The sequence below is a fragment of the Monodon monoceros genome, unplaced genomic scaffold (assembly GCF_005190385.1).
Source record: "Monodon monoceros isolate NGI ecotype Baffin Bay Population unplaced genomic scaffold, NGI_Narwhal_1 Super_Scaffold_13, whole genome shotgun sequence".
Classification (NCBI taxonomy): domain Eukaryota; kingdom Metazoa; phylum Chordata; class Mammalia; order Artiodactyla; family Monodontidae; genus Monodon; species Monodon monoceros.
In genome coordinates, this window is record NW_021703769.1 from 65,178,821 (window position 1) to 65,206,455 (window position 27,635).

General features: G+C 41.8%; 1 protein-coding gene across 2 annotated transcripts; it reads right to left on the minus strand.

The window, feature by feature from the left end:
• Positions 1-1,680: 1,680 nt before the first annotated feature.
• Positions 1,681-27,034, minus strand: CDR2 (cerebellar degeneration related protein 2). 2 transcript variants are annotated; one of them, XM_029222052.1, is made up of 5 exons: positions 26,661-27,034; positions 18,214-18,326; positions 5,710-5,858; positions 5,291-5,452; positions 1,681-3,791 (listed from the first exon to the last, which is right to left on the minus strand). In XM_029222052.1, exons 1-5 carry the CDS (start codon positions 26,737-26,739, stop codon positions 2,933-2,935), a joined length of 1,362 nt encoding a protein of 453 aa, XP_029077885.1. In that variant the 5' UTR covers positions 26,740-27,034; the 3' UTR covers positions 1,681-2,932. The 2 variants fall into 2 exon arrangements, with proteins under 2 accessions (XP_029077885.1, XP_029077886.1); XM_029222053.1 differs by lacking the exon at positions 18,214-18,326.
• Between the last annotated feature and the right edge of the window lie 601 nt (positions 27,035-27,635).

Below are 27,635 nucleotides of genomic sequence, written 5' to 3' on the forward strand. Positions count from 1 at the left end.
ATTTTTTCTTCTATTAGATTGGCAAGGGTCATAAAGTTTATTGGCATGGCAACAGGCACATGAAAAGATGCTCAGCATTGGTAATTACTAGAGAAATGCACATCAAAACTACACTGAGGTACCACCTCACACCAGTCAGAACGGCCGTAATTAAAAAGCCTACAAATAAATGCTGGAGAGGGTGTGGAGAAAAGGGAACCCTCCTGTACTCTTGGTGGGAAAGTAAAGTGGTGCAGTCACTATGGAGAACAGTATGGAGGTTCCTCAAAAAACTAAAAATAGAGTTGCCATATGATCCAGATGGGACACGTATCTGGAGCAAACTAATTCAAAAAGATACATGTACCCCTATGTTCACAGCAGCACTATTTACGATAGCCAAGACGTGGAAACAACCTAAATGTCCATCAAGAAATGAATGGGTAAAGAAAGTGTGGTATATATATATAATAGAATACTACTCAGCCATAAAAAAGAATGAAATCGTGCCATTTGCAGCAACATGGATGGACCCAGAGATTATCATACTAAATGAAGTAAGTCACAAAAAGACAAATACCATTTGATATCACTTATATTGGAATTTAAAATATGACACAAATGAACTTATCTACGAAACAGATTCACAGACATAGAGAACAGACTTGTGGTTGCCAAGGAGGAAGGGGGTGAGGGAGAATGGATTGGGAGTTTGGGATTAGCAGATGCAAACTATTATATACAGAATGGATAAACAACAAAGTCCTATTGTATAGCACAGGGAACTATATTCAATATCCTGTGATAAACCATAATGGAAAAGAATATGAAAAATATAGGTACAATCACTTTGCTGTACACCAGAAGCTAACACAACATTGTAAATCAACTATACTTTAATAAAATGTTAAAAAAAATACATGGTTCAAAAAAAAGATACATGGTTCAGTAAAAATGGAAGATATAGTATACTCCTATTTTAAAATATGGGGTGGGACTTACCTGGTGGCACGGTGGTTAAGAATCCGCCTGCCAATGCAGGGGAGCGTGGGTTCCATCCCTGGTCCAGGAAAATCCCACATGCTGCGGAGCAACTAAGGCCATGCGCCACGACTACTGAGCCCGAGCTCTAGAGCCCGAGCCACAACTACTGAAGCCCGTGTGCCTAGAGCCCATGCTCCGCAACAAGAGAAGCCACCGCAACGAGAAGCCCGCGCACCGCAACGAATAGTAGCCCCCGCTCCTGCTCGCCACAACTAGAGAAAAGCCCACGCGCAGCAACTAAGACCCAATGCAGCCAGAAAAAAAGAAAAAAGGGATGATAATGAGCACACTTGTAAGGATATACCAATAAACTGGTAACCAGTTGATTCTGGGAAGTAAGGTTGGGAGGTCAGGGAAGATGAGACGACTTACTTTACAATCTCTGTACTGTTTGAAAAAATAATGTTTTACCCATTAATCCAGTTTTGCCATTGAGCAAAATTAGATTCAATGCTCATTTTAACATCTGAATACTGTAAAATGTCTTTCCTATGACTGAATGATCAAATGTTTTGAGAATTACCTAGTCAAACGCTATTAATTCAGAACCAAGCCTGACATTTCTAAAATAGTGAAAATTATATACAGCATATAAATTTGAAAATGTTTTTCAATCATATAGTAATTTTAATGAACATTTATCAGCATGAACAGAATTTGTGCTATTACACAATTCCAAGGAATGGGAAAAAATGGAAATGGAAAAAAAAATCACTCAGTTCTTCCCAGAGAGATTTGTTGGAAGAAGAAAAGTTGGTAATAACAGCGAAAAGGCTTAAGCTTAAAATAACAAGCAATTGATCCATTTGTTCATTTTCATTGGTAGTTTTATTTGGTTTTTAGAAAAATATACACAATAAATGGAACCTCAGTTCTCTTAAATAGTTTTAAATTAAAAGTATGCAAGTGAGTGTTATTTCCAGTCAGGACATCAACACTGTTTAATAAAGTGGCAGATAGGAATTTCTGCAGCAAGTCACAAACGTTTACAGGAATGGCAGGAAGTGAGGAGAGCAGCCTGAGGCTGGCAGGCTGGCCAGCTCAGCCGGCACAGTGCGGGTACGGGTTCATCGTGCCCCTTCAGCCTGAATTTAAGAAAAGAACGATTAGCCTATCCTAACCACTACAGCTTTGAGTAAAAACATTTGAATGTGGGGAAGAGGCCCTCCAGGGCTCTAACAAGCTAACTGGGCCAACCAGAGCCTGCCCTTTTAGTTTGGTATTCAGTTAGACTAAAATGTTATTAGGGTTACCTGTCAGTCACAGTTCAACTGGTAGCCCATGTAACCAACTCAAAAGGCTTGGAGTATTTGTTAATGCCATGTATTTTGGATTAGACCCCTGCTTTCTCCTGAACATTCTTCTTAATGAATTCACAGTATCCAACAGTGTTTGCGAAAGATATTTTCCCTTGGCAGCCATGTGACTTCTACATAGTTTTGAGAAGTTAAGCAAGGAGGCAGTAGGAATTGCCTTAGCTTTGTTTCAGCTCTGCCCTTTCCCCTATATAATATACACTACGTGTGTGTATATATATATATATATATATATATATATATATACACATACACATACACACTATATACTACAGTTACTCCAGGCCTACTTCTCCAGGAGCACATATTTTCCCTCCACTGGTCTTGGGGTTTTTCAAGGAATCGCAACCTAATTGTCACGCCAGCCAGAGGCCAGTTTGTCATGGGATTTACTGAGGAGCTTAAATGGAACTCGATTATACAACTGCCACCGGTAGCCACCTTCCTCCCTCGCTGTATGCATTTGCTAAGTAAGCAAAGCAATGAGGCAGACGTCAGGAGCAGTATCAGGTTTGGGGTCTACACACACTTGTGTGAGTGGGAGAGAGAGGTGATAGGAAACAGGCCAATTAGTGGTGGAGCTGGCGGTTCACTTAGGAATGAGAAGAGAGAGATCGGTATTTTGTTCTCTGTTCGTCTATTTCCTGTTTGGTTTTCTTGATGCAACTAAAGATCTCCTTAAAAAGCACTTTGTATTCTGGTGGTGTCGAGGTGGTGGGGCAACTGATGGGCTCTGGGGTGACCGAGGCCGGTTCCCAGCCAAGGGTGCCAGGCTCAGGCTGGGCGTTCACTGCGGCCGGGTCCTTGGCCCTGGAGGTCTGCACAGCCTTGTGGGCCAGGGAGTCCTCCTCCTGCTGGCACTTCCTCAGCAGCTCCTCGTACTTCACCTTGAGGGCGCTGTACTGTGTGTCCACCTCGTGCAGGAGGGAGATGCCCCTCTGCTTCACGGCCTTGGCCCTCCGGATGCAGGTCTCCTCGTGGCCCTTCACAATGTCGCCACCCGCCAGGCTGCTCAGCACCGTCTCGCTGCTGCTGCGCTTGAGAGGCTTTCTGTGAGCTTCGGGCACGGTCAGGAGCATCTCCTCCAGCAGGCTCTGGCTGGGCTCCTTGACAGGGACAAACAGAGAGTCTGGCACCAGCTTCTCAACCCCATTCACAAAAGGGCGCTCCGACTGCAACATCTGCCGCATCTCCGCCACGTCGGCCTGCAGCTCCAGCGCACGGGTTCGGTAGGCCTCCGCGGCCCCCAGCTGCTGCTCCAGTTCGCTGTTCTCCTTCAGCACCAGCCCATACTCCTCCTCCACGGTCGCCCGCTTCTGCCGCTCCAGGCTCAGCTGGGCCTGCAGCATTGTCACTGTTTTCTTCAAATGCTCGTTTTCTTCTTCATCAGGGCTCTGCTGACTTTGTAAGGCAGTGATCTTCTCGGCAAACACATGATCGTACACGAAGTGCCTGGGGAAAATGTTGAAAGAATCTATTACACAGGTCAACTGAGAATGCAAAGAGGGGGACTGATGATTTTTTTTCAACTCCCTGTTTTTGAGGAGCTGTGATGTGAATGATGTTTCGCCTATTCCACACTAGAGCAGTGGCTAAAATGAACACGTTAGAAAACACAAGTTCTGTGACTAATTTTTGTTTTAAACATTAAAAATACTACAGGGCAATTATACTCCAATAAAGATGTAAAAAAAAACAAAAACAAAAAAAAAACACTACAGGGCTTCCCTGGTGGCGCAGTGGTTGAGAGTCCGCCTGCCGATGCAGGGGACACGGGTTCGTGCCCCGGTCCGGGAAGATCCCACATGCCGCGGAGCGGCTGGGCCCGTGAGCCATGGCCGCTGAGCCTGCGCGTCCGGAGCCTGTGCTCCGCAATGGGAGAGGCCACAACAGTGAGAGGCCCGCGTACTGCAAAAAAAAAAAACAAAAAACTACAGAACATCCATTCCCAAAGACCAGCTGTATGACTGATACTGTTCAAGGAAATCAGAACAGCCAGTGGTGCTCAGTGTTGGCTGCAGATTAGAATCACCTGGGCAGTCTTAAAAAATACTGAAGCCTGGGTCCCACCCACGTAGATTCTGACCTAGCTGGTCTGCCACCTGGACTTGAGTTTTTTTTTTTTTTTTTTAAAGCTCTTTATGTGATTCATAATATACAGCTAAGACAGAACCACTGCTGCAGCGATTTTTAAACCACAAACACATATCAGAAACACCTAGGCAGCCTTTTCCTCACACCTAGAGATTCTGATTAGGCCTGAGGGAGTCGCTGGTTTGGCAGTGTGAAAAACTGCACAGGTGACCTGGTGAACGGTCAACGCTGAGGACCACCAAGTGCACGGGCTGGTCTCTCGCCTCTTCAGACTCCTAGGCAACTTGTAACTGTACTTATTTGTGTGATTATTTGCTTATCTGCCTCTTCATGAGACTGAAACCTCCACGAGGGCAGGAACTTTGTCTGTTTTGCTCACCACTCCTCACATCTGGCATTAGCACGTGCCTTACAACAGGTGCTCAAGAAATAGTTCCTAAATATTCAATCTTAGAACTCTATATTGTAAAGGCATTTCTGCAGACAAAAAAACCTTGTTTGCCTGGATTTTTGTTTTACTGAATTTTCAATTTTCTTCTTCACTGGAATGTGAAATACAACCCCAAAATCTGTAGTCTATCAGATAAAGTACTGCACCTTATTTTAAATTAAGATTTAACACATTAAAAGCACTAAAATACACGAGACTTTCAAAAATAAGTGTTCACCGAATTACTAATGCTCAAGAACTCAATCATTTGTATGTTTAAATTAAGTGGTTTTGTTCAAACCACCGGTGGTCTAATAGCCAAGTGGCATTTCCTAAAAGGGTACTTTTAATCTACTGGAATGCAGAATGTGTCAGTGACACGAGATGCGCGCCTGCTTGCAAATGCCGTGGAAAGGCAGGCTCTTACTGGCGGAGGTCATACAGCTCTTTCAGAGACGAGAAGCTGGGTGCCGATTTCTCCCGGTCATGCTTCCCCCGGCTCCTCCCTTGGCTAGATGACTTCAGCTCCTCCACTTGGCTCTGGAGGTGATCGATGTTGGCTTGTAGGCATTCAATTGTTTCAGTCAGACTGCGAGGAACAGACAGAAGCTAGTTGCTGCTTGTCATATTAAATTAAGGGCGTAAGCAGTGAGGCGAGATTAGGTGCCAGCCACTCAAACTGGGCTTGCATAATTGGAAAAGACTTCTATTTAATCTCTATTCTCCACAAAGAATTAAATTAAACCTTGCCCCATATTGACCCAAACATACTACAGCCATGTTCTATTCTAGTTGATACTAAATGACTTCTCCTAGGGCTTCTTCAATGGATTCTAAAAACTTTACCTCAGAATCTTCTGCTGTGAGGCCTTGCTGTCAGCAACGAGCTTTTGATTTGTTTCTTCCAGTTCCCTTGCTGTGACATCTAATTGCTCATAAACCTTTGCGTGCTGTTCATTCATCTGCCGCAGGAGCTCCACCTGCTTGGTCAGATACTGGAAGAGATGATTGTGACCAGTTTACACGTTAAACAGATAAGATACCTGCAGCATTCCAGCACCAACTGCATCCCACAATTCAATTCAGTTCTGGCACTAACTACTGGAGCTGTAAGGGCTCAGCCCCACAGAACTGCCCCCAATTCAGGCGCTGCTGTCAAGTCCCAGGGACCGCCCGTATATTCAAACAACCAGCTGTAAATCTGGGGGCTCCCGTGACCTCCCCTCCGGTTCAGTAATTCGTTAAAACAACTCACAGAACTCAGGAAAGGGATTTACTTACACTTACTGCTTTATTATAAAGAATACAACTAAGGAACAGCCAAAGGGAAGAGATGCGTAGGGCAGGGATGGGGGTGGAGAGCAGTGTGGGGCTTTCTTGCCCTCTCCAGATGCACCACCCTCCCAGCACATCCATGTGTTCACCAACCCGGAAACCCAGCTTCACTGCACAGACATGATTCATTCAATCACTGGCCACTGGTGAATGAACTCAATCTCCAGTCCCTGACCCCTCTCCAGAGGTTGGGGATTGCGCTGAAAGTTCTAACCCTCTAATCATGTGGTTGGTTCCTCTGGCAACCAGTCTCCATCCTATCATTCAGGAAATTCCAAAGGATTTAGGAGCGCTACACCAGGGCATGGGGACAAAGGTCAAATATATGATTTTCATTATACCACAATACCACAGGTTTATCTTATGAAAAGAAGAACTTTAAATCTCAATTAAACTACTTTCCTTAGTAAGAACTGGGTACAAGCCATCCTTTATATGCTTAGTTTCCCTAAAGCTCACCAACATCTCGTGTATCATAAGGCTCTTCTACTCTTACAAAGCACAAAACACACATAAAATTAATATTTGACAGGAAAATCTAAGTGAGACACGATAATCCCACAAGAGAAAAAGCATGGAATACATGATCAATGTTTAAACAAAAATATGTTTTATAGACATAAGAAAAGCCTAAAGAGGAGGATTTTAGCTGATTTTTGCTTGAAAAAAATTTAATTTTCTTCCCTCTGGGTGAGACATTCTGGACAAAGAACAGGGAGAAAGTATTGATTTAACCAGAAAAAGATATTTTAACTTAATATTATTCAAAGATACTTTTAATTCTGTGAGAATGTTGTCACCATAATCCTCCTTATTTGTGAGAAACTTGCCAGATTATTTATTTTGGTACTGCTAAGACTGCTTTCTAAATGGCCAAGGATAAAGGGGAATAGTCACAACCTTAATGCCTCAATGTTACGTTTCCTTGTTTCCCCTCCAACTCAACTCCACCTGAAGAGGACGAAAGACAGTATATATTCCAAATGAAATAGTCACAATATTTCTCTGGGGCACAACCAGAAAGAGGAAAAAGGTAGGTCTGAAGCATTACCAATGACCAAATGGTAACAGACCAGACATGACTTTAAAAATACTTTTCTTGAGGCTTCTCTTACATACCTATACAAGTATTTGCAAAGCTAACAGACTTCTTTCACAGACTTCTTTCAAAGAAAGGGCTATATGACTTTCAATGGGCTCTTTAAATGGCAGTGGTGTGGCAGAGTTGAAAAAAGTATGAGGCCTTTTTTCAAACTAGTTACATAGCTCGGTAGCAATGTGTTGAGAAAACACTTAATTCTCATACCTTCTCATCTGAAACTCTTGGCCAAGAGTGTTTTGGAAAATTCTTTAAATTTTAGGAAGACAACACACACTTTATAACATCCCAGCGAGGGCTGGGTAGCACTCTGTTATCAAGCATTCATATTCTCATCAAAAGTATGAATAAAGATTATAAACAGCCTCACATGAGTTCAGGTCAGGGTTTGCTGTCAAATGAACTTGTTGCCTACTTAAGAAAAACATCTTGTTTTTACAGAGCTTTTCGGGTTCAGAACTGAAAATAAATTGTGGATGCGTTAGTACCTACCTTGTAGGATTGAAAGTATTAAATGAGATGGAGTGAGCACGCAGCATAGCCCCTGTAAAAGCCTATGTTTATTCTTCACTCCCTCAATCCCCACCACCTTCTCCTAGAAGTGTGCCTGTAATCCTGCCCTCTGGCTGGCAATATTCCGGTAGATTCCTGTCACTGGTAGGGAATGTTTTCAATCTCTTCGGAATACTGGAGTAGAAAAGGGTTTAGAACATAGGAGTGTATATAATAGCTGCAGAAATTTTGCAAGCTACTTTATTTCAAGTATAAGATCTCAAGTATTCTTTCAGACTGATTCACAACCACCTAAAAAAAGTCTAATGCACAGATCAGACACTAATTATTAAGTTACCACAGGAGCTGTCCCCGCCTAGTGACTGGAATAGTCACATATTCCGTAGGACACATTTGCCCCACAGAGGGCAGGTGGGATGCCAAGTCTTGGTGGGCACAGGATCAGAGAAGAGAGATGGCCTGATGGGAGGCAGCAGCACAGAAGCTAAGAGCACAGGCTGTGGGGTTGGAATTTGGTTTGAAGTCCTACTTTGCCATTGCTAACTGGGTGACCTCCCGTAAGTAACTTAGTTTTTCTAAGGTGAGATTTCCTCATCACCTACCTCACAAGGTTGCTGTGAGGTTAATATGAGGGAAGGGTTCAGCATGGTATCTCGCAAATGGTAAAACTGCTCAATAAGAGTAGCTATTTCGTCCTTATCTACAGTTATGCGTTTTCAAACTTTACATGTGCTAAAATTCAACTGGGGGATTTATTGAAGTATAGGAATCTGGGCCCCTTTCCCCTAAAATTCTGAGTCAATGAGACTGGGGTAGAGCCAGGATTCTGCATTTTTAGTAAAAACCCAGGTGATGTTAGTGCAAGTGGTCCATGGATCACATTTATTAGAGAAATGTTGATCTTGGACATGGAAAATGCTGGAAGCCTCCCCTCCCCCAACCCAATGTCTCTCTTTCTCTTGGGTCCAGGAGACATAAACATTCACTTGGATCGAAATGATTCTTAAACTTAATGTATACCATTTCCCTTCTTAGGACTTAATTTAGTTGCAGTTATTCACAAAAATTAGGCTATATTTTAATTGTATTGCAACAGCATTCTTTATCATGTTGTATTCTGACATGTTCCTACAATCATAATTCCTTGAAATTATATACTACTTATATAATTGAGTACTCCTTCCTAAATTCTCAGTCCACCCAAATACTGATTCTCTACAGATGGCTAATCTTATCTACTGCATTTAAAAAACTTGTTAAAATGGGGCTTCCCCGGTGGCGCAGTGGTTGAGAGTCCGCCTGCATGCCGTGGAGCGGCTGGGCCCGTGAGCCATGGCCGTTGAGCCTGCACGTCCGGAGCCTGTGCTCTGCAACGGGAGAGGCCACAACAGTGAGAGGCCCGCGTACAGCAAAAAAAAAACTTGTTAAAATGGATAATTTCAAACATATAAAAATGCAGAAAAATGGCTTAATGAACCCTCATCTATCCATCATCCAGTTTCACAATTATCAATACACAATCTTGTTTCATCTCTACTTTTCCACTCCCCTCATTCCCCAATCAATTTAAAGCAAATCCAAGACACCTTAATTTAAGTATACATATTTATATATTTCGAAGCGATAAGACCTCATTTTAACCACAATTCCAATCACACTTCTAAAAACCCCAACAATTCCTTAATATGTTTCAGTGTTAACATTTTCCCATCTCTTAAATGGTTTTTCCAGCTTCATATGTAGTCCTTATTTCACCCTCAGGGGGTACCTTTATCTTGAAATTGTGGAGTTGCCTCCCTTTAAGGCAAGCTCCCCCTTCCTTTAGGGCCTTTATTACCCAATCTCCCCTCTCCCAGGGGCCTCGCCTTTCCTGGCTGGCTCAATCTAATCCAGCAGCTCTTGACCTGAGGTCCACGGGTTGAATCGACAGGGTCCACGAACTTGGATGGGAGAAAAGTTACACCTTCATTTTCACTAACTTCTAACTGAAATTTAGCATCTTCTTCAATTATGAATGGAGGCAACAAACCACCAGTAGTATGAGGAGTACTTAGGACTTCATCACTTACAGGAATCACAGATGTTTCCATAGCACATGATAGTGGCTGCAGAAATCTTGACTTATCACTATGAAATGACAGTTTTTAGATTGCTATTAGATCTTGGTATTTAATGAATTAATAAACACATATTAATATATCACAAATTTATTTTTTCAATATTTTGATAGTCATTTCAATATAACCGATTCCCTCTGTAATTTTATGTATTTTATGTATTTTAAGAGGTTCATCTTAGAGTCACGAGATAGCCAAAGGGATCCACAGCACAAAGATGGCCAAAAAACTCAAGATTATCCTTTAGGCCTCGATGCAAACATAAAGGCTTCAGAAGCCTTTCTAGACTACGCCATCTAAAGCAACACCACTCCCAAGGCACTCTATTAATTTCCCTCAAAACACTTCACACTTAATAATAAACAACCAAACTGCTTACTTGTTAATGTCATAGTCTTCCTAACCCTCCTTCAAGAAGGGAAGGCTCTTATACATCTAGTCCATTTAGCACAATTCTTGATACACAGTAGGGACTAAAAAAATACTGGCTAATGGCAATTTCTAGAGCTCTCTTCACAACAGCTCATCATGCTTGGTACCACAACTCAGACTGCTGGAATGTCGAAAGCTTTCTTTCAAAGAGTTTGAGAATGGCTTTGGCTATAGCCCTTTTGGGAAAAGGCCTTAATAGATACTAATTCTTTCCCCTCTTGCTCCATTTATGGACAATTTCTCTGTGTTTATTCCCATGGCACAGGTATGCCTCAGCAATCTGAAAGAGACATTTTTTACCAGTCTCTCTTACATGGGCCCCAAGATGTGTCCCTTTTTAAAGATATAATATTCAAATTAGAGTCATGGCCGACATAAAGGAAATAAGTCAACATGTAAATAAGTACAAAGAGTCTGTTTAGAAAACTGCAGTAGGTCCCCCTCATTTGATATATAAAAACCTGTAGGGGAAAAAAACCACAATGAAACCATTTAGGAAGAACTTGTGATATTTTGGTCTTAGAGGACTTGGCTTTAAGGACAATCTAAAGGATGGCAGGAAGCTTGCTTTCACGTGGTAGGAGTTTAATCTTATTATGATTAAATCAAAACTAATCAGAAAAGCCCTTCACTTCTCCAAGAATCTGTGATAGGTTACCTAACAAAGAAATCTGACTAAATTGGTCAGCAACTTAAAAGAAAAATTTTTAGCTCTCTCAGCAAGTATTGATGTGAGGCCAGAGAATCAGAATCCATGTAGTCAGACACTGCTTTAAGGCTTGGCCTCTAAAACTTCAAATTAGTATTTAATCAAATTTTTTCTGATTCTACAAGGAAATGGGTTAGCTTATTTTCTACCCTTCATTTAAAGGTATGGCTATGCTTCTCATGTTCTGGTTTTCTCAATTCAGAATCTTTGATCATAGCCTCAAATGAACCTGTCTGGACTGACAAGATCCTAAAATTCAAGTGCCAAAAAGAGATCGAGTACAAAAGTATTTGTCATATTAAACAGGGGTGGGTGATGAGGGGATATTTAAGCTAAACAGTGGAGGGAGGGGAACATGGGAGTAGCAAAAACACAGGCAAAAATGTCCACTTATAGGCAAGAGTGTCAAAGTTTAAGTTCCGTGGGTTATCTCCCACTTGTCTTAGAATTTGTACAGAATGTCACCTCAACTAGGAGTAAAAGGTTCAGGTTATGTGAAAAAGCTATAAATAGGCCACCTTTACAACTGAGGCAAACTTTTGAAAAAGGCCAGCAGGAGTCTATTAACACCTGTTTGCAACTGTAGAACCCTGACCTGGAATGCTGGAAAAGACAGACAACCAAACTAAAAACTCATAGGGAATGGAATGGAAATTCAGCTTTTATTCCGTGTTGGGATTATTCTTATATTAAGGATTACAGCCCAAATCCTCTGAATTTAGTATCGAAATGACCTTCCACAATACTGAAGAAATATTTCCCATTACCTTTGAAAAACTTCTTTCCCCTGATGAAAATATTATATTTCCCCTGAAGGAAATTTAGGAAAAAATTTAAAAGTATGAATATGAAAATAAAAACCACCTATAATCTCACTATTAAAAGCTTGGCTTGTTCTTAAGATCTATTTTCCAATATTTCCAATATTTTTTTCAGAATTAAGATTCTTTCATTACTAAAATTCTTAAAACACGGATAAACTGTGCAACAATTTATACTGTCCAAAATATATACACACACATAATCTCATCACCTCAGAACAACTCTGTACCAATGTCATGCAAGCATTCTTATCACCATTACACAGCGGAGCAAACAGGATCTGAGAGGTAATTCACAGGCCTAAAGTCCAGCTATTTGCTATAGAATTAAGGGCTTAAGTCTGAACATTCTAACACTGAGGCCAGAGCTCCTTCCACATCCTTTCAAAATCTCCAGAGGTGGAAAACCACAGTTTAGGAATTATTGGAAGTGCTTCGTAAACTGCTTACCTGTCTTAAGATACTGATTTGAACAGGTATTCAGTGATTACCTACTATGTTCCAAAGACTATGAATAAACACAGCAACAGCCTTCAATGTTGCAACGGAAAATGGGGAGGTGGCGGGAGGAGAGAAACAGAAAACAAATCAAGAAATAAGTGTAATATACAGTAGAATATCGACAAATGTCATAGGGGAAGCACAAAATGCTTTAAAATTTCTGAGGATGGCATGAGCTTTTGAAAGAAGGGACACCTCTAAGGCCAGACTTCTTTGACTCTTGTGGGGATAATGCAGGTTTCCAAGCAGAGAAGCAACAGAAACACAAGGCTGTGGGCTGCTCACACAATTGTAGAAAACTTCATGAGAATCCGATTGTGTCTCATGTGTCAGATCTCATTACTCTCCAAAGCTTCTCTTCACCCCCTCATTCAGGAGAGAAAAACTTGCTCTGGAATCTTGAAAAATTAGATGCTAAGTAAAAGCCACACAGGCTATAGGCATCTCTGAAGCCAATCATTACTTTCAACGTTTAATCTTTTTTTTACATTAAAAACAATGCCTAACAAAATACTAATTTTTATGAGGACTGTTTGAAACCTGTTAACAGTCTTTGAAAGCATACTTGTAGTTCCACTGAGAAAATATCCTTTCACAGTTTCCTAGTTGTCTATTTCCATAATGAGTCACAGTTTGGGGGATTTTTTTTTTAACATCTTTATTGGAGTATAATTGCTTTACAGTGGTTAGTTTCTGCTGTATAACAAAGTGAATCAGCTATACATATACATATATCCCCATATCCCCTCCCTCCCACCCTCCCTACCGCACCCCTCTAGGTGGTCACAAGGCACCAAGCTGATCTCCCTGTGCTATGCGGCTGCTTCCCACTTGCTATCTATTTTACATTTGGTAGTATATATCTGTCCATGCCACTCTCTCACTTGGTCCCAGCTTACCCTCCCCCCTCCCCGCATCCTCAAGTCCATTCTCTACATCTATGCCTTTATTCCTGTCCTGCCCCTAGGTTCTTCAGAACCATTTTTTTGGTTTTTGTTTCCAAATATATTTGTTAGCATATGGTATTTGTTTTTCTCTTTCTGACTTCACTCTGTGTGACCAACTCTAGATCCATCCACCTCAATACAAATAACTCAGTTTCGTTTCTTTTTACGGCTGAGTAATATTCCATTGTATATATGTGCCACATTTTCTGTATCCATCCATCTGTTGATGGACACTGAGGTTGCTTCCATGTCCTGGCTATTGTAAATAGTGCTGCAATGAACATGGCGGTACATGACTCTTTTTGAATTACGGTTTTCTCAGGGTATATGCCCAGTAGTGGCATTGCTGGGTCGTATGGTAGTTCTATTTTTAGTTTTTTAAGGAACCTCCATCCTGTTCTCCATAGTGGCTGTATCAATTTACATTCTCACCAACAGTTCAAGAGGGTTTCCTTTTCTCCACACCCCCTCCAGCATTTATTGTTTGTAGAGTTTTTTGATGATGCCCATTCTGAGCAGTGTGAGGTGATACCTCATTGTACTTTTGATTTTCATTTCTCTAATGATTAGTGATGCTGAGCATCCCTTTGTGTGTCTGTTGGAAATCTGTATATCTTCTTTGGAGAAATGTCTATTTAGGTCTTCTGCCCATTTTTGGGTTGGATTGTTTTTTTTGTTTTTTTTTTTTTTGCGGCACACAGGCCTCTAACTGTTGTGGCTTCTCCCATTGCGGAGCACAGGCTCCGGACACGCAGGCTCAGCGGCCATGGCTCACCGGCCCAGCCGCTCCGCGGCATGTGGGATCTTCCCGGACTGGGGCACGAACCTGTGTCCCCTGCATCGGCAGGCAGACTCTCAACCACTGCGCCACCAGGGAAGCCCCTGGATTGTTTTTTTGATATTGAGCTGCATGAGCTGCTTGTATATTTTGGAGATTAATCCTTTATCAGTTGCTTCGTTGGCAAATATTTTCTCCCACTGTGAGGGTTGTCTTTTCATCTTGTTTATGGTTTCCTTTGCTGTGCAAAAACTTTTAAGTTTCATTAGTTCCCATTTGTTTATTTTTGTTTTTATTTCCATTTCTCTAGGAGGTGGGTCAAAAACGATCTTGCTGTGACTTGTCACAGAGTGTTCTGCCTATGTTTTCCTCTAAGAGTTTTATAGCGTCTGGCCTTACATTTAGGTCTTTAATCCATTTTGAGTTTATTTTTGTGTATGGTGTTAGGGAGTGTTCTAATTTCATTCTTTTACATGTAGCTGTCCAGTTTTCCCAGCACCACTTATTGAAGAGGGTGTCTTTTCTCCATTGTATATTCTTGCCTCCTCTATCAAAGATAAGGTGACCATATGGGTTTATCTCTGGGCTTTCTATACTGTTCCATTGATCTATATTTCTGGTTTTGTTCCAGTACCATACTGCCTTGATTACTGCAGCTTTGTAGTATGTCTGAAGTCAGGGAGCCTGCTTCCTCCAGCTCCATTTTTCTTCCTCAAGATTGCTTTGGCTATTCAGGGTCTTTTGTGTTTCCATACAAATTGTGAAAGTTTTTGTTCTAGTTCTGTGAAAAATGCCATTGTTAATTTGATAGGGATCGCATTGAATCTGTAGATTGCTTTGGGTAGTATAGTCATTTTCACAATGTTGATTCTTCCAATCCAAGGACATGGTATATCTCTCCATCTGTTTGTATCATCTTTAATTTCTTTCATCAGTTTCTTATAGTTTTCTGCATACAGGTCTTTTGTCTCCTTAGGTAGGTTTATTCCTAGGTATTTTATTCTTTTTGTTGCAGTGGTAAATGAGAGTGTTTCCTTAATTTCTCTTTCAGATTTCTCATCATTAGTGTATAGGAACGCAAGAGATTTCTGTGCATTAATTTTGTATAGTTTTGGGGATTTTTATCCTAGCGTTTTCACCGGTTCTGCACATTCTTCATCTACTCAGAGTAGCTTGTTCCAAGACCATTTTCTGGCTGATTTAAAATTTCTCTGGGTTGGTAGGATAAGAGCTTACTTTCTGGTTTTCAACTATATTTTACTAAATTTAAAAAATGATCATGTATTACTTTTTGAATCAGGAAAACTCCCAATAAACATTCTAAGAAGTCAGTTTAAAACTTGTACAAGTGATTCCATTTGTGTAAAGTTCAAAGACAGGCTAAACTAATCTAGGGTGTTAAGAGTGCTGTTTAGGGGGCGTGGTGACTGGAAGAGCTAATAATGTTCTCATTTCTTATCTGGGTATTGGCTGCATGGGTATGTTTATGAAAATTCTCTGAACTATATACTTAGCATTTGTGCCTTTTTCTGTATGTATATTTCAAAAAAAAAAAAAAAAGGTTACTTTAAAGAGAAAAAAAAGACATAAGGTTTGAGTTAAGGAAAGAGTCCTTATAAAGTTTAGGGGGCTCTGAAAGGATATAATGATAAGAGGCACTATACCTATTGCAAGGGTCATCTTTTAGTACAGAATTAGGTTCTTCAACTGCCTGGTTACTTTTACAAGAGCGTCAGGCTTTCCTTGTTGTAGACTACTGGAGGGAGACCTTGGAAGTCTGTTGTGATCTGCAAGTCTGCCTGGGCCCAGGTGTGAACCAAACAGGCAGTAAGGCTGGTCTGTGGGAGGCCTCTGGCTGATAAGCGGGCTTAGCCAGAACTGCCATTTCATCTCCCTGTTTCATCCCATTCCTATTGACTTTCAGGAAGTGATTTATAAAAAGAAAGAAAGAAGAAAGCCAGCCGTAATGGCAGAGAAGAAATCTAAGACAGTGTTGTTCTTAGTCAAAAAACAGCTTTGGATAAAGAGTGAAATGTTGAAGGCTACAATGCTTGGATCTATGAACCAGTGGACCACGTGCTCTGTTACAGAAACAAAAGATCCATGGAAATGTTTCTGGAAGTAATCCAGGCTAAATTTATTTAATTAGCTTTATACATATATTTAATTGTATATTTATTTAATCATTAAGGTCTGACCTGGATACTTCATTTTTATCATGCTTTTCAACATCTTATAAGAATTGGGGGTTGGGGAGAGGTGACTGCAGGGGCCAAGGGACCACATCCGTGTAAAAGCTTGATTACAAACATTTTTTAAGGAAAAAAAAAATCGTACAGAAGACTTTAGATAGTATTATTTGTAGATTTGGAGGCTCTTCAAAGATCTTTGGATTTTTTTCAGAATGTCAATGATCTGTTTCAACTGTTTAATCACCTTCAATACCACAGAAAAGAAAATAAAGGTAGAAAGACAGGTAACTTAGACCATAAAGTAACTGTGTTTGTCATCTCCTATAGTAACAAATAGGCATCATTCTCTAATTATACAAATATTTGGACTTTTTTCATCTATATTTGGAAAAATGTGCTAAAATAAGCATTATAGTATTCAGTTATAGTGATTCATAGGTGCTTTCATGGAAAACATCAATACAATGTATTAAGACTATGTTTCTACCCAAATACAAATAAATGTACCTCACGGTATGCGGTGATCTTCATGTATATGCCCTAGGACCACTCTATGAAATTTTCCAATGAGTTGAAAAACGACGTCTATGAAGCAAAACAGGAATGAATTCCTTGATCATGTATGACATTTGGCTAGTTTAATAGTTTTAAAATGCCTGGTTTTCCTGCATTTTTAGGTTTCTGCCCAATTCTGTTCAGTTTTGGGTATGGCATGTTCTATGCTCTTCTGATATAGAATATACCAAAAATCATAGCTGGTGACTTCAATATCATTATAAGATACACATTCCTAGAATTATAAAGGTATATTTCAGTCACATCATTGGCTAAATTCATAAATCCTGATGAAGGGGGGAGGGGAATCTACTGTATGCATCTTAACTATGGCTACTATGTAAAATTAAGGATACTGAAACAATAAATTTGTCTTAGTTTTGATGATAGGCTTATTTGTATTCAAAAACTGAAACCTGTGTAATTTTGATTGAAGTCAAGGACAATGTTATTCCACGTCTTTGCATTTCTAACACCTGGTTCAATATATAATCAGAGCTCAGTAAGTTCTGATCATGATGAATGGCTTCTGTGTTCTAAGGTCTTTTATATTTTTCTGCACATAGACGTAAGAGTCCTGGTTCTACTGTACCAATTTGAGGAGAAGGAGTTGTAATTTAAGTGCAATGCTTTTTGTGGGTGGGAGGGTAGTTTGGGGCATGAAGTGTTCTAATAGGACAACTGTTTGGTTAATATCCATAACTAGCATCTTTACAGTCACCTGACCTACACATAACTGGGCAACTTTAATGGGACTATTTACAAGACAGCACCTCCATTTTAAAGCCTTAATCTAGCATCTTTCATATTATGAAATGAGGTACTACAATTTTAAAATTTTTCATCAAATTTAGGATGGTGTTTGTTAGGGAGAGGGGATGCAGCCAAGGAGGGGTTATAGAGGGAGTCTCAACAATGTGGATGGTTTTCTTTCTTAATCTGCTTGGTGGGTACACGGGTGTTCATTGTATTATTCTCTTATACCTCTTCGCATATCTCAAATATTGCATCATTCATTTTAAAAAGAAAAAAGTGAAAAAACTAAGTATAATATTCACAGCTTTACTTTGCTTCACATACTTGTAAATACTGCACCATTTACTTCTAGTACACTTCACCAAGGGTGAAGAGAGAAATTTCTTTCATCACAGCAGACTTACATGTTGGGAAAGCTTAAAGAAAGTAAAAGTCAACCTCCACACACTTCCCAATGGTTCTTTATTCTAAAAAAAGTGTATATTAGAAATTAAACACTGCTTTTAATTCCAAGTGTTATTTTAGTGGAATACAATTGGCGCTAGAGCAGCGACAGGCCACACCTCAAAGGTAACTCTCCCGCTGAGTAAATTACCTCAATTTCCTGTAACTGCTCCTGATTGGTTGTGTACATCTGCTGAAGAGAATCCTCCAGCTCTGTGTTCCGATCCAGTAATGTCTTCCCAAGCTCAGCAGCAAGTTGGAGATCTAGCACAACAAGTAAATCTTAGAATAGTGCAAATGATCTCACCTTAACATTTTACATAACCCAGTCCTTTATTTTAAGAATGAAACAAGACCTAACCAACATATAAAGTTTAAGTCAGATCCCAATGGAAGGTGGAATGGCACAGAAGGAAACCTGGATTCTCCTTAAAATTCGGTTGTATTAGGGCCTTTTACCAGGTAATGTACTCTTGATGTACCCTTACTTGTAAGATGTGAAGAATAGTGATATTCACTTCTTTAGGAATGATCATTCAGGACTGTGACATCTAAGATCATAATTATTTGCTAATGGACTGGACTTAATCATATCCTGATTGTCTACTTTTCTGGATGGACTGTTAAGCCAAAGTACAGGCAAACCTTACAATAGTCTCTAAAGTTCCCAGGAATCTGGCTGCTGTGAATGCAACTGTCAAAGCAAAGTGTGTTGTTACAGATCCTGGCCTCCTAAGTGGACTAAAAATTAAGTCACAAAAAGGAAAACTATTGATACATCAGTGATAAGAACACTGCCACAGGTCTCTCTCATTTTTATCTGTTTCTCTTCATGTCCTTCTCCAAGATGAGCAAACCAGATAAGCAAAGCAGCAGTACAGTTTGTGTGGTAACCCAGTCATGGTTCATACTTTCATTTAGCAAAGAAGCATATTTCTTTTCTAAACCTTATTTTTCAAAGCTCTCTCTTCTTAGGCATATAGGCACGTAAGACAGGATTTGTTATAAATCCCAGAAATAAAAATTTAGTGATACAAAAAAAGGACAATAGTTCTAACATAGGTGACTGAAACACTTATCTGCATAGTAAATTCTCTGAGGTCCTTTGATATAGTGGGAAATGCACTGAACTGAGTAGGAAGGTCTGGGGTCCAGTTCTGATTGCCATTTACCAGGTTAACACTTTCAATATAGTCCCTACATTTAGTATTTTGTGTAGAGAGATGACTGTCCTGTCAATATGATTCTGAAAATCAAATGAAATAATACATAAGTACTTTACAAACTAAGCTGCAATACACAGGCAAAGTTATTATTAGTATTCATTGATTCACAAATGAATGATTTTGTTGCTAGGCACCATGCTAAGATTTGGCTAGAATGGTGAATAAACGGATGAATTTCCTGCTTTCCTGACACTCCCAGATTAATGGGGGAAGGCAGACAGCAAGTAAGTAAATAAACTTGCAAACTGTGATAAACACTGTTCATCCATACATGTATGCATAATTCAATAATAGCAGACACTGTTCTGGGGATATAGAAATAAACTCAGCTAAAAAATTCCCTGCCTTCATGGAGCTTATAATCTATTGGGAGAAACAGCATGAAAAAAAGATATACTAGATAGCAAAAAGTGCTAAAGAAAAAAAAAAAAGGAAGCGGGCAGGAAAAGTATGGATGTGGGAGGTTGAAATTTAAGAACAGGCGACAAGGGCTTCCCTGGTGGCACAGTGGTTAAGAATCCGCCTGCCAATGCAGGGGACACGGGTTCGATCTCTGGTCCGGGAAGATCCCACATGCCGCGGAGCAACTAAGCCCATGTGCCACAACTACTGGGCCCGCGTGCCTAGAGCCCGTGCTCTACAACAAGAGAAGCCACTGCAATAAGAAGCCCGTGCACCGCAATTAAGAGTAGTGCCCGCTCACCGCAACTAGAGAAAGCCTGCGTGCAGCAGTGAAGACCCAACACAGCCAAAAATAAATTTATATATATATATAAAAAAAAAGAACAGGCGACAAGGGTGACATAAGACTCAAGATGTGAAGGAACTGAATACGTGACCCACGTAGATCTACTTAGGGGACCGGCATTCCAGGCAGACCTGGGAAGCATGACTGGGGCTAATAAGGAGGCCAATGAGGCTTGAGAGGGGTGTGTGTGTGTGTGTGTGTGTGTGTGTGTGTGTGTGTGTGTGTGTGTGTGTGTGTGTGTGTGTGTGTGTGTGTGTGTGTGTCAGTAGGAGACAAAGAGGGGCGTGTGTGTGTGTGTGTGTGTGTGTGTGTGTGTGTGTCAGTAGGAGACAAAGAGGGGCTCCATGGAACCCAGTGAAGGCTTTTCATGCGATCACTCTCTCTGGCTGTTGTGTAAATAGATGGAAAGGGACGAAGGTGGAGGGAGTGTGACAGGGATATTGCAATCATCTGGGTGAGAGAAGGTGGTGGCTCAGACTACAGTGGCAGAGATGGAGATGAATAGAGGTGTAGGATTCTGGATATGTTTTGAATGTAGAGCTAAAAGGATTTGTTAATCAACTGCATGTGGTATGCAAGAGAGAAAAGGGAAAAAACCTCTGGGTGTGGTGATAATGTACAAAGGATCTACTTCAGAAAGGGAGGTCACAAGGAAAGTCTTAGGAGATGTTTTAGCTAAAGCTTGAAGGAGGAGGATATCACCATGTAAACGCCAGGCAGAGGCCCTAAGACGGGAAAGAACCTGGCACACTGCACAGCCCAACATAAAGCCAGTGTGGCGGAAGCACACTGGGGGAGAGTGGTATGTGAGCTGGAGGAGTAGGCAGGGATCAGATCACACAAAATTTTATTGGCCATGGGAAAGAAAGTTTAGATTTTATTCTAAGTATGATGGAAAGTCATTTCACTTAGTGTCAAAAAATACACTTATTATTACTCATTATGAAAACAGGGAACCTCGCCACATATGATTTTAAAACAATTTTTAGAGGTTGACAAATAAGGTTTAACATTATTCATTACACCAATATTAAAACTTAACCTAGGGCTTCCCTGGTGGCGCAGTGGTTGAGAGTCTGCCTGCCGATGCAAGGGACACGGGTTCGTGCCCCGGTCCGGGAAGATCCCACATGCCGCGGAGCAGCTGGGCCCGTGAGCCGTGGCCGCGAGCCTGCACGTCCGGAGCCTGTGCTCCACAGCGGGAGAGGCCACAACAGTGAGAGGCCCGCGTACCGCAAAAAAAAGAAAACAAAGAAAAAACTTAACCTAGAATAAATGGTAAAAGAAAAGCAACCACCTTTGTTACCTGGTACTGTCCATCTGAGTGCATAATTAGCATTGTGCTTGGTTAGTTTTCCCTCCTTAGGAAAAAACAAAGCCGCAAAACCCGCCAAACACCACTATTTTAAAACATTTTACACCCATTTAAAATAAAACCTTATACTTTTGTTAGATAGGTGTTAAAATACATTCTCTTGTGATTTAAATATTAACAATGTCTACTAATGAGCTTAAGGCTTCAGATAGCAAGTCTATGAAATAACATCTTGTATTCACAAGACATAAAACCCTTTACAAACCATTCAAAGCATTTAAGAGACATTAATTTTTTATATCTTTTCAAGGTAGTTAGCCGATGCTAATCAACCTGACCAAATCCACATGGTGAGTCACAAGCAAAAGATAAACCACTGTCAATTCTAACTTTCACCATCATCACAATTCTCTATTATCCATATCCACACAATTTTAAGTCTATTGACAGAGATGTCCATATACTTCTTTGTTTAAGGTAGAGAGTACAAATCTTCCTAGCTGAGGTACTTAATCTTCTCACTTGTTTTCCTGGATGGCAATGAGAAACTAGAGTTAAGCTCTTTGGCCTTTACTGCCTGCGCTGCCAGTGAAAGCATATACAACTCCAGGCAAGTTAATATCTTGTTTTCATTAAGTGAAAAAGGAACTAAGTACAGCTGAGACGTTCCAGAAATAATTATTTTGTACTCAGAGGGAAGGCAATGTGTATACATAGCCCCACATAGGAACCACCACGATGAATTACTAAGGACAAAGCATATAAACACCACCTAGACATTACTTAAGTCTCTCCTGGCCTGCTGTAAAGCGGTGAGTAATTCCTCACTGGGAAGGACTCGAGACTCACCAAAGATATTCTTATCTAGCAATCAAAACCTGAGCCAAAACTGCTTCCAGAATAAAGACTAACTTGAGACCACTTCAGCTATTTTCCTCAGTTAGGAAACTACCTATGCTACTTAATACCAGCCAGGAACAGCTTTCCTTTTCCTGCTGCTGCAGAAAGAGATGCCAAGTATAGCACTCTTCTAGTAAACAGCAAACAGAAGAATTTGAGACTTGTCCTTATCGCAATCCTTATTTCTAGTTAAACAAAGCCCCAGCCTGGCTCAGTAACCTGAAGTCTCAGTCTCCTAAATATTTCATAGGATGTTTAGGACAGAATTCTGGCAAAACAAGTCTCAACTACAAGAAAGTGTCTGTGAAGCCACACTGTATAACAGGATATTACTTCATCTGTTAGTTTACAGACAAGAGTCTTTTTTGGTCTTAAGGAAAAAAAAAAAAGTTTATTTCCTGTTGTGTAGCATCTGGCTTCCATAACCAAAAGGAGCCAAAAGCTGGCAGTAAGCCCAAGAAGGTTTTCTAAAAAATTAGTGGGGGGAATGGGAGAATAAATGTCTTTTATTTTTAATTAACATATAAAAGAAAAGGAAACAAGATAGTTTTGAAGCCTTATGCACCTGTTCATCTCACCTTACAATAAGGATTTTCATTAAGAGGTTGCCTTTTCTAAATCCTACTGAACTGGTGTAGGCAGCCACTAAAAATACCACAGATTTACTGCAGGCTTGAGAACCGCAACTTTTCAATACCTTCATGTTCAATATTCTTCCACTAATCAGTCTTTGCAAGTGATAATAATCTATTTTAACAGTGTAAACTGTTAGCTTTAAACAGATATTCTACTCAGCCCTATGCTCTAGGCAAAGTGATTTTTTAAAAAAGATCTTCCTTCCAGAATTCTGAAATCTTTAAATCCCACTGCTATTACATTTTTCTTATTTTACTTCAGTTTTTTAAAAAACACGAGGACGACATATTCCCATGTTAGCTGTAGTCTCTAGCAGTAATTTAATAACATTAAGGCTGAAAGCTTTTCCTATTACCAAAACAAATGCGTCATTTGGTGATGCTTCTGTGCAACCCCTGTTGCCAACGTTACTATAATTGGGAAAGCAAAAAACCTGAATATAAACATCAAGAAAAATGATGGTGTCAGTTTTAATGACCAGTGATTCAGCAAATTAGTTGCTCACATGGAAAATGTACTCCTCTTAAAAAGAAGTAGAAATCTTAGGATTCCTTTAAACTAAGATTTCATTTGCTGAACCATATAGTAGAAACCCGAATCCTTATTCTAAGCTTGCACAGCTCACCAAATGACAATTATAATAGCAGCTGGTCTAAAAGAAAACCCAGTCTCTTAAGTCTTTTCACCTTGTTCTCAGGGGCACATTTCAGAGGCAGCACCATCATTACCTGCACAGGAGGCTCCTGCTGTCCCAGAAAGGATCTCACCCCCAGAGACCACTGTCAGTGTCCTCACTGTGCCAACTCAGCTCTTTGACAAAAGACAGTCTCTCCATCAAAGTGTTTTATAAAAGCAAAGGGTTTTCTCCTTCTGCCTGCATACAGCTTTACGTATTTCTAACAAGGTATGAATGGTAGGCCATAGCCTTCCGAGGTTAGAAACTTTCAGCAATTTTAATTTTTAAAAAGAATGCCCCAAGCAAACTTTGGTACAGAGATTCAGTCTACTTAAATAATGCTTCTATTGCTAAAGGAAAAAAGTCTGTAGTTCTATGACTTTGAGAACAGGATCTTAGTTGTTTTAGCAGCTCTCTACAAACAAGGCTCTCTCAGTAAAATTAATAGTGAGGATGTTAAAAAATGAACAGACATATGTCTGCACTTGATAAAAACCCACTAGATCTGCTTATCAATCTAAGAGGACAGACCTGCTCCCAAACTTTATTCAGCAGCAAAATTATCTAGTGAGGGCTCGCCCTGTGCCAGGCACTACATGTAGTAGGCACACACCAGGAGGTGGCGTCTCCTCCAGTCAACAGGTTCCTAGACCGTCAATGAGTAGGATCCCACCTATCCAATCCTGTGGACAGGCACTGTGGCCCCAGTGCCTGGATGAACAGCTGGCACAGAATAAATAAAATTTTTGAGAAATTAACAAATTAAAAAAATCCTTTAGAAGTTTAGGAGTTCTTTAACATATAATTTAATGAAACTGGGACAAAGATACCCTTCTATTCACACTGTAGCCTTCTTTCTTTTACAGGCCATATTCACAGTTATGATTGTTGGAATTTCACATCTATTCCTACACTACACACTTAAACTAAGTTATGACACACAGGGTTATGTCAAAGTCCATCGCGATAACAGATGTAAAAGTCTTTTGAAAAGCACAGAACAAATTCCAAATGCAAATTGCCATTAAGGAGGTTTGGACCTGTGCTCTTTAAGGTTTCATTAAACTTGAACACCTGATGACTTCATTTCGATCAGAGGTTAAAGAGTTCCACATCTAACTCCAATATGTTGCATTTGCTCCTCAGTAGATTGAAATATTACAACCAGTTGTTCCTAACAACCTCCCGCAGGGGGAAAGTGCAGCGTGGACTAAGGCACCTGATGGAAGAGAGCCATGAAAACAATAATCCTGTGTGAGTGCCTCAGTTCAGTTCAACAAATGTTAAAATCGAGCTCCTATTATGTGCTAAGTATTGTGCCAGATTAAAAAAAAAAAAAAAGAGCCCATACAGATCTACACTTTCTAAATACAGTAAAGAAAACTATTTAGCTTTGATTATAGGACAAACTGCTTAATTTATTATAGGGAAATGTTGCAAGTGCACAATGGCTGCCTCATAAATCCTGGAGAAAGTTTCAAACTAGGCCATCAATCCTTAGGGGGAATTCTGAAAACAGGTTAAAATGTAAGACAAATTTGACTTGTGGACGCTGTGAACATGATGGCAGATACTGCACTGCAGCCACTGAATAGCTTAGACTATATAAAGCGTAATGGTAAACTACTTTGGTTTAAGCGACAGGCCACGACATATTGATTTAAGAAATCACCTTCCCCAAAAAGAATTCCTTATGTTTCTTTTCTAAGTACGAGTCATTCAAGCCTACATTCTTTCTTCCCCCCAAATTCAATGGTTAGCAGGAACAAGCACCATGGCCATTTACTATTCAACTAAATGAGATGTTAATTTTTTGTGCAAGTTAGAGCTGAAAAAGTTGATTTACACAGAACAGCTGAAACAAGATGCCTGAATAAAATTCCTGAGGATTATTCAGGATTCAGTATAGTGGTTGAGAAAGTTTACTCTGGAGTTTGGAGTGGAATCCTAGCTCCCCCAATAACAGTATCTACTTCTACCTCTGAAACTTCGTTGGATTAAACGAGCACCTGTGTGAAGGGCGCATCAGTGTCTGGCACACAAATGCTGTTTCCCAACTGCAAGTTCCTGCTATTAATAGGCCAAAAGCTGGGTGGCACTGGCTCCAAACTGAGGGCCGCTCTAAGGTTTTCTCTGGAGACAAGAAATCCAAGACAGGCCAAGACAGGAATGCCTGTTTTTAACTAAAAAGTTAGGGTGCAAAATGAAGTAAGTGGCAGAGGTAGAAGTGCCCTCAAATCATCTCACTTGGCATCCGGTAAACTACTCTGCATAAGCAGTTTTTTTTTCGCCCCCAACAGTCTAACACCAACTAAAAAAGCTGTAAACCAGGTGGTGAAGAAGAGACAGGGTTTGGGCAGTGACTATGATGACTCCTCATTCTGAGTGGGTGGGTTCAAAAATACTTTGCTGTACAGCAGAAACTAACACAACATTGTAAATCAACTATACTCCAATAAAAATTAGTTAAAAAAAATACTTGCTCCCACACCTAACTTGAGGGAAGTCATTTGGCCGCTTTAACCTCCGCTTTCCCCATCTGAAAAATGGGGATAACGCGAATTACTCTCTCACTGAGTTATTGTGTTTATCAAATGTGTGCAAAGGGCTCGGCATGGTTCCTGCCACACAGCACTGCCAGCCGGGGACTTAACACCTGCAGCAGCTCACACTCGCTGGGAACCCCGGCTGTGGTTCCCCCGAGAGGCGGAGAGGAAGCGGGGCACGAGCCCGGTAAGGGGCTACCCCTCTGTGCTCCAAGGAACGCCGTGGAGATTCAATCAATTAATCCGGAGAGAGCGCTTCAAACGGTGCCTGGCGCCCGGTTAGCACTGCGCACGCAGTAGTGGTGGTTATGATACTGATGATGCTGATGCTGATGCTGACTACCGCGCAGAAGCCTGGGCCCCGCAAAGCGGAGTCCTCCCGGGTGGGCGGGCAGGCGCGACAGTCCCAACGCCAGGTAAGCGCCAGACCCCGCCCCTGGCATCGGTGGGCCCCAAGCAAAAGCAACTTTTTAACAGTTTCGCGGCCGGGAGGAGTAGCCTCGAGCCGTCAGCCGCCCAGACCAGGCCCCGCCTGGCGATCGCGCCCTCACCTTGCTGGAGGTCCTGGTGGTCGTACCACGGCTCATCCTCTTTCATCTCAAACTCCTCCACCAGGTTTTCCGCCAGCATCTCGGCCGGCTCTTCCGGGGGCAGCGGCCCCCGCCGCCGGCGGCCCGCCTCAGCCGCTGCCCCGGGCTCTCCGCCGGCCCCTCCGCACTCAGCCAGAGCCGCCCTCTGGCGGGACCCGCCGCCGCCCAAGTTCCGCAGCGCCGCCCGACCACAGCCACCCGCCGCCGCTGCCGCCGCGGGGCGGACCGCAGCACACCCCGCGGACCAGCTTCCCGACTCGCCCCGCGCCGCCCAACGACACCAACGGCCAGCGCCCCGGCGCGAGCGCCCCAGCCGGCGCTCCAAGCCGGCTCCTCACGCCGCAGCCGGGCCCAACGTGGCACTTCGGCAGAACCCTCCCAGACCGGGGCTGCGATTCAAACCCCCGGCGCCGCCTCGGCCAATCGTGAGCGGGCCGCCGGCCGAGCGGCGGCGACGTCGTCCAATCGCTTCTCACCACAGGCCCGCGGTTCGCCCGGGCTCAAGGGCAAGCAGCCAATGGAGACTCCGAAGGAAACAAAGGAGGCGGGAAAAGGAGAAGGGGTGCGGCCGAAGGCCCCGCCCCCTCCTCTGCTTTGAGTCGCTTCTGGGCGTGCGTTCGGGTTGCTGGGGTGTAGAGGTTGCGGCCTCCGCGGCCCCTTTGATGGATGTCCAGCCGATGGACGGGTTGCGTGGGTGTGAGGGGCAGGAGTCCGGCCTCCGAGCAGTGGGCGGTTGCGGACGGGAGACGCGAGGAGTGCCGGGACACCGAGGTCCGCTGCCCCGCCGGCCCGTACTGGTCTTTTGAGTCCCAGGTTTGCTCTGCTTAATGCGGGGAAATTGAGGGTCGGTCGGAAGTTTAGAGCAGTTAGCTGTTTTTTCCTTGGTATCTGAGACTCTAACCCACTGAGAATTTGTACTCACTCCCCCTGAAATGG

Coding starts and splice junctions, on each gene's coding strand:
- CDR2 (XM_029222052.1), bottom strand. CDS start 26,739: ATGCTGGCGGAAAACCTGGTGGAGGAGTTTGAGATGAAAGAGGATGAG. Junction 5,859..18,213: donor AGCAGTTACAGGAAATTGAG/GTAATTTACTCA, acceptor CATCTCTTCCAG/TATCTGACCAAGCAGGTGGA. Junction 3,792..5,290: donor GAGCTGTATGACCTCCGCCA/GTAAGAGCCTGC, acceptor CATTTTCCCCAG/GCACTTCGTGTACGATCATG.